The sequence below is a fragment of the Pundamilia nyererei genome, unplaced genomic scaffold, assembly GCF_000239375.1.
Source record: "Pundamilia nyererei isolate P.nyererei 1_Seehausen unplaced genomic scaffold, PunNye1.0 scaffold00011, whole genome shotgun sequence".
Classification (NCBI taxonomy): Eukaryota; Metazoa; Chordata; class Actinopteri; order Cichliformes; family Cichlidae; genus Pundamilia; species Pundamilia nyererei.
The window spans coordinates 3,766,431-3,773,431 of NW_005187412.1; the positions used below are offsets into that span (position 1 = coordinate 3,766,431).

Sequence of the window (7,001 nt, forward strand, 5' to 3'; positions counted from 1 at the left end):
ATTACAGTTCAGAATACTGTATTTTTAAAACAATTTCTCACATTGTACATGTTAAAACCTAAACTAAGTGACATTTACAAGCCAGTTTGTGTGTGTCATCCACAATTTGTCTGCTCCTCTTTGCATGGGGATTCGATGTTATGGATTTAATTCTTGGTCCAAGGCCACTGGTTTGTGTTACCAGCAGGTGGTGGTCAACTGCTCACTAATGGCCTCAGCCTGGCACTCTGCTCCAACCATCTGGGTCTGTCTGCTTTTATTTACACAGACAACTGGACTGCTTCTGCAGTAATGATGACAACATGCTGCTGCTGCACCAAACCGAGAGAAGCCAGCTGCATGGATTACACAAGGTAATGTCATGGTCCTCAGTCTGTCGACTCAGTGTTTTGTGTTTTTTATATTATTCTGTGTTCTTGTTTATTCTGTTATATCTTTTGTTAAGGTTTGCCATTTGTTAGGGTTTTGTTCTATGCCTGCCTGCTCCCACTTCTCCGTGTTCCCTCTCTGTCCATGGTGTCACAATGTATGCCCGTGAGTCTGTCTGTTAAGTTCAGTGTCTTGTCTGGTTCTCTGTGTATGTGAGTGTGTTCAGTTTACGTTTCCCCTGTCTCGTCAGCTCTGATTTCTCCCAGGTGTGTTCCCCTCCTGTCTCTCATCTCTTGATTATTGCTGTGTGTATTTAAGCCCTGTGTCTTCTCCTGCCTGTTGCAGTTATTTCCCTGCATAACCCTATGTTGGTTCCCTGAGTCTCCCTGCAGCGCCATTGCAGGTCTGCTTGTGTTAGTTTTTCCCAGTTTAGTTAATCTTAGGTTCAGCACTTGCCACCTCCTTTGCTGTTTGTTCTATCTCCGTCACAATAAAGCTCACTCTCATCAAAGTCAGTGCTTGCATCTTGGGTCCTACGCCCAACCTCCACTCGTCTGCCACTGCAGACGTGACAGGTAAGGGGAGTGGAGCAAAGGGTAATGGATCAAGAAAGCCTTAAAACAAAGGGCCTAATGACTGATTAAGGAATTTAAAGTTCCAATGAGAGAAGGATGAGGCAATATGTCGGTAGGGGGTCTGTGATACTCACTTCACTGGAGTCTTCCTGCTGGTTGATGACTGTTAATGCATCCTCAGAGGCTTGCCTCTTGGCTTCAGCCAGTGCCCTCTCCATTTTGGAGCGCTCGGCAGAAATCATCTCATGAGCCTTCCTCTCAGCGTCTGACACTGCTTTCTGCAGCTCCGACATCGCCTGTCGCTTCACCTCATTCACTGCCTCCTCTGAGAGAGAGAAAGAGAGAGAGTGTTAGTGCTTATGGCCATCGTCCCATCCAGCCTGCTCTGTCTGTCATCCTTTATTAAGGCTCTTTAAGCTGCCGTCTTGTTGTAACGCGGCAAACAGATGTACATCATCCAAGATTTAAAACTTTATGCCAGGAGAAGTGTGAAAAAAAGAAAAGAAACCAGACTTCAATAATTTATTCAAACACGTCTGGTCACAATCATTTTCAGAGCTGACAACAGCAGATGTCACCAACTCGGTTGTTCATCAAGCACCCTGAATGAATTGTCATCCTATCACAAGAACAGTTTTACCAGAAACTGACAAGAGTTTACAGTAAAGGGCGAATAATTTCCCCCCGCAGCCGGCACACATATCTCCACCGGCTGACTTCCTACAATGTAGGCTTCATCACATGGTCTTTTGTTTTTCCAGCAGGAGTCCACCATATGAGTAAGGAGGCTTTGTTTTTATAACAGGCAGGTGGGTAGACTCCTTTCCAGATGGCAGTCGAAAATAGAAACTTCCTGTAGTTCCTTCTCAGTAAGAAGCAGAAGTGATTACGTTTTGTGGTCTTTCATTACTGGCCTCGCAGCGCACAACATGTTTTCCCGTAGGACTTCATTCGCCTCGGAAATAGTTTGCCAAAAACACACTGTTTAGCATTCAAATGCTAATGTGGTATGTTGCGATGACAAGATGTGAATTCCTCTAACATATTTTCTACCAGCAAAGACAGCAATATTTTCATACATTGAATAATATTTCTCCAGATAACCCACATGACCCAATTATAGCAACGTGCGCACACGCATAAAGACACAAATGACACCCTAAAGTGGATTGCTAGGCGGGTTAGACGACGCAGTTCTCTCCCCTGCTCAACATTTCCTCCAGTCAATGTTTGTTTGAAGGGGAACTCATAAATAACTGTCACTTTTCCTCGCCGCTCCACTCCAGTTGTTTCAAACTACTGTGCAGAAAGATAGGGAGTGAGGGGGAGCCTTATCCACACTTTGCTGCTGTGTACATGCGCATGGCAGCGTGTGCATGGAGCTCTATGTGAGCTTGTGTGAATTCAGCGCTCTTGTGATAAAAGAAAGTTTGCATTCTGTCAACACTGTACACATATAGTTACACTTAAGGCACACGTGTCTGTCCTGTCCCACATCCTGTCATTCCCTCACTACCTTCATTTTATTCCTACTCTCCCCCCCCCCTCCCTACACCCCTCCTTCTCCTCCTCTTCTTTCTTCTCTACCTTGCAAACACTATCTGCATTATTCCAAGCTTCTCAATTATCTGGCCTAATGCATGCACCACTAAGATTAGTTTGCAAATTTAATTAATTCTTATCAAGGAGACTGCATAGCAGATGCTGGGGCAATTAGCACTTAATGGAAAACACGGGGGCGGCAATATTAACGTTTTAATTCTGCAGGGATTTGGCAAGTCCCTGAGATGTGTTATTTCTGTCTGCTTTTTCACACTTCAGATCTTATTTTTCAAAAGCAATGCAGTCTCTCAATGTGAACCAGACCAGAGAACACGTGTCTGGTTTTAATTAAAAAAAGCGAGAGGTGCCGCAGCTACATCAGCACAGACTACCAGGGTGCTGAGATAGAGCTGACACTTATGCACATACACGCACACAAACATTGGAGGTGAGATGCTGGGAGTGAGATATGTTACTCACCCTGCTTGTTTTGGAGGTGCTTTAGTGCTGGGGAGAGCGGGATGCTTGTAGTACCTGTATGAAAAACAACTGCAATTAAAAGAGCCTTTTGCTGCCGGTGAAAATGCAGCACAGTATTTTGCAGACAGCAGCAGCATCTATTCCTCCGCAGGGTATTGGAGTATGAGTGCAGAATAATGGTGCTGGGACTGAGGTGGAACAAGGGCTGAACCAGACCGCTCCCGGGACAGGCTCTATCTAACATGCAGGTCCCATGCGGTGCAACGCTCCCACCTGCTTCCTTTTGGCAAAATTAGCCAAAAATAAAGCTTTTTTTGGATTTCTTCTTCTTTTGTCTCTATATCTCAGCAGTTTGTTTCTTATTCCCTTCAGTCAAAGGTCTGTGTATGAAATGTGAGTGGAAAAAGTGGGATAAAAATTCAAGTGCTCCCGATGATGGAGACCAGTTAAAACTCCACCTTGTGCTGTGCTGTGCTGCCGCGGCCTACCGTAGGCCCACTGACTGCATTTTCACTGCAGCTTTAACTGCAGTGGCCTTTCATGGTGGTGACAGATGGAGGGCATTTATCCTAATGACACAGAGGACGTCCAATCCTCTGGCCTGATGGACCTACAGCTGTAAGGCCTCTGCTCTGTCTGTCTGTCTGCAGCCGGGGTGAGGGCCGTGAAGAATGACGACAGTGTTTGTGTGTGTGTTTTGTTAGTCTGTGTGAGGGCAATCACGGAGACAATAGAAAGAAGAAGAAGAAGGAAGATGCTCGACTCTTACCAGCTTTCCTCCAGATTTCTTCCGGGAGGTATCCTGAGGGAGGCCTGTGTAAGAAGTCTCGATGGATCTCTGAAACACACACGCAGGCTCACACTCAGTGTCAATTGCATGCACACGGAGACAAACTGTTGATCTGCTCGAACACACATCCATCCATGACTGCCCTACAGTTTCCAGTTCTATTTTTGGAATCGATAAAAAGGTATAAAAAGGTAAAATGTGTGTATATATATATGTGGCAACATCAGTACAGTAAACAGGCTGCCATAGACTTTCTCCAACTATTTGTGGGAAGGAAGTGGAATATGGGAGCTAGACGTGAATACAAATCTTAATTACGAATGAGCATGCTGTCGACATAAGGGTGCAATCAGCTGGTTAAAGATCCAGGATATTGCAAGGAGATGTTTTGTATGCCTCACAGTTTGAGCTAAAATTTGTAAATCTGCTGTAAATATCATCATCTGACTGACTCTCTGTGTCTAAATTGATATATTACGGCGTTTCCAGCATTTTAAGTAAGCCCTACCTTGCTGTGAGTGTTTTGCTTTGCCAAACATACCCTGCGTGTGTTTGTCTACCTGTCTGTCTGCCTGTCTGCCTTTCAGCAGCCGAGGAAGTTCCTACGGGCAGTGACTCGCTGCTGCTAGCTGTGTTGGAGGAGGAGTTGTGGTGAGGAGGAGGAAGAGGAGGAGGAGGAAGGCAGTGCTGTCCGTTGCTCCCACCTTTTTTCATCTCCTCCACGTCACTGTAGCGCCGGATCCAGTGATTCATCTCCTCCCGGTCGGCCTCCTGGCAGCGGCGCAGCACTGTCAAAGAGCGCCTTGTCTTCTCTACCATGTCCATGATGCAGTTGAGGAGCTGCAAAGGCAAATGATATTTACTCAAAGTGATTAATGAACAAGAGGAGACGTTTACTGGTCCCCTCCGCCCCAGAAAAAAAGTAAACTAATGGGAGGGAAGTTTCAAATGAGAGGTTTTGAAAGGGACCAGATTTTTAAATAGATTGTTTTTCCTAATAGCTCATGAGAACAAAACCTCTCCAAAACTTAAGAGCCACTTTTCGAGCCACTTTTCCTGTCCCAAAACCAGACGTGTGCTTGCGAGCAGTATGTGTTAGTGTCTCGACCTATTTGTTCATGAATTCCGTGCTTGTTGGTGAACGTCTGACAGCATTACGATGACGCAACGATGATAATTTAACAGCTGGGCTGCTGATGACAGTGTTGAACCGATTCCTTCTACCCTTCTGCTCTGCTCCTTGCCAGCTCAACAGATTTCCTTCCCCCTCCACCTCCCCCTTTATTGTAACCAGTGTAACTGTTTTCCAAAGTGCCCTGTCTTTCCAGACATAGAAAGATCTGCTAAATGGGTTTAGCATGGTTGACATTCAATCTATATCATTATTCCCATTCGTCTTTCCCTCTCTCCATCTCTGACTTCTTTCCCCTGCCTCTCCACCACCTCCCTCCCCTCTGAGTTAGCTATATTTATTTCAGTGAAGTGTTTCTAATTTGGCAGGGGTCCAGGCCTGGCCGGTTTCTCTCCATGACTGCAGCTCTTGTCTCAGCTGCTCACCCCAGCTGGAGCTGCTCTCTGCTGGGTCCTGAGCTCCATCTGGGGCCCTGTTTCTCTCTCTCTCTCTGTGTGTTTCTCACTCTTGCATTGTGTGTGCATGTATGTGTTTCTAGCCTACATGGTTTCTCATAGAGTTGAGTGCTAGGAATCCAGATAGGTGTGTGTCTGTTGTTAATTCACCGCACTGACGCAGACCTCGTAAGGTCAACTGTCTGTCAGCAGCTCCTGTCCCTGTCATCTGCATGCCGTCAATTGCACTAAAACAAACTTTCATCACCCGCTGACCTCTTAGCTCCCCCCCGGCATTGTTTTAATTTGAATGAAGTAAAGAGGTGGTTGTCATTAAACACAGCTGCTTTGCAGATTCGTACATTATCGAGGTGCTTCCATTCCTCTGCCCACTCTCGATCTGTAAGACGGTGATCAATCACTTCCTCTTGGCGAGCTCCGTGGACTGCTATAAAAAAAGAAACCCACAAACACAAAGAAGTTTGTGCCACATTATTGTCATGTAGACTTCTCACATCATCAACTCATTTTTTTAAAATAACTGTGTCGACATAATGAAATAAACTCCCTGACTTATTTCTTAGGCCTTACTAGCTATGTCAGTATGGCAGCAGTTGTTAGCTTTGTCCATTAGCTGAGCGCACTGCTTTAATTTTCTTGTTTTTTGATTTTTTATATTTCCTTTACAACTCCTGCTGTATGCATTTTAATGTAAGTCCCATAATAAAGCATATAAAGACGCCGAATTATACAAATTTAGCACAAATCAAATTAGAAGAGTCACTGAAACACGCTCTAACATTGTCTATACATTGTTTATAATAAAACACACGCTCATATCTAATCAGTGAGATTGTTTGTATAAGAACCAGAAGGAAGGCATGTATGGTTGCTGCAGGTGACCACATGGGCATGTACGGCTGTGGTCTTTTTATAGACCCAGTGCCACAAGGATTATCACACTGGACTGACAGGTGGCCTTTGTTCTCTACATACACCCCATTTATATACACTGAAGCTCGCTCGGTCTTGACCGTGAAACTGTGTGTAGTGTCACTGTGGTATTACTGACTTATCTAACCAAATGAATGCTTTGCAGCTGTTCTACCTGTCTGCCGGTGCCTGTCACGGACTTCGCGGTGTTCGTTATGCCTGTAAGCATCTCTGTATTGGTGTGCCAGAGCCATGTCTTCTAAACGATAGTGCTGGGGTCCCACTTGGGGGTTTGGTGGGTGGGGGATGCCATTGGGAGGGTGTGTGGGGAGTCCATTGAGAGGAGGGTGAGCAGGAAGACCCGTGCTGGGGCTGAAGCGTTGGCTGGGGCTGATGGTGCAGGGCCTCTTAGCCAGGTGCTCCGGGTGCAACCCATCTCTCTCAGAGCTGTCTTTGGTCCTGTGAAAGAGGACAGGGTGGTGGATTAATTCAGTGTTTCTGAGCCCAGATGGCTTGGAAACGGTGATTTAGCGGCATAGCCACAAATTATTTTGCTTTTTTCCTTTTTTGGATGTCATCAGTGGTAAAGTAATTGCAAATGTATCCTATTTAAAGTTAAGTTTAGAGAGCTTTAAACCTTTAAAACTTTTTCCAATGTTATCTCAAGTGTCATAATACTTAAAAATACACAAAACTCATTATTATTCATCTCATATATATCTATATCTATATATCTATATATCTAT

The 7,001-nt window shown here is 45.0% G+C and overlaps 1 protein-coding gene across 8 annotated transcripts in view; it reads right to left on the bottom strand.

Annotated features, from left to right (window-relative positions):
- The window catches only part of cbfa2t3 (CBFA2/RUNX1 partner transcriptional co-repressor 3), a 39,764-nt gene that overhangs the window by 3,822 nt on the left and 28,941 nt on the right, over window positions 1-7,001 (bottom strand). For 5 of the 8 annotated variants that reach the window (XM_013908536.1, XM_013908533.1, XM_013908532.1 and 2 more), the window contains exons 6-11: window positions 6,431-6,714; window positions 5,685-5,770; window positions 4,317-4,596; window positions 3,736-3,804; window positions 2,967-3,020; window positions 1,079-1,269 (exon numbers count right to left, since the gene is read on the bottom strand). In XM_013908536.1, the coding sequence (XP_013763990.1) occupies window positions 1,079-1,269; window positions 2,967-3,020; window positions 3,736-3,804; window positions 4,317-4,596; window positions 5,685-5,770; window positions 6,431-6,714 (964 nt within the window). The remainder of the gene's footprint in view (window positions 1-1,078; window positions 1,270-2,966; window positions 3,021-3,735; window positions 3,805-4,316; window positions 4,597-5,684; window positions 5,771-6,430; window positions 6,715-7,001) is intronic. The other 3 variants (XM_013908535.1, XM_013908534.1, XM_013908537.1) reach the window with 2 other exon arrangements.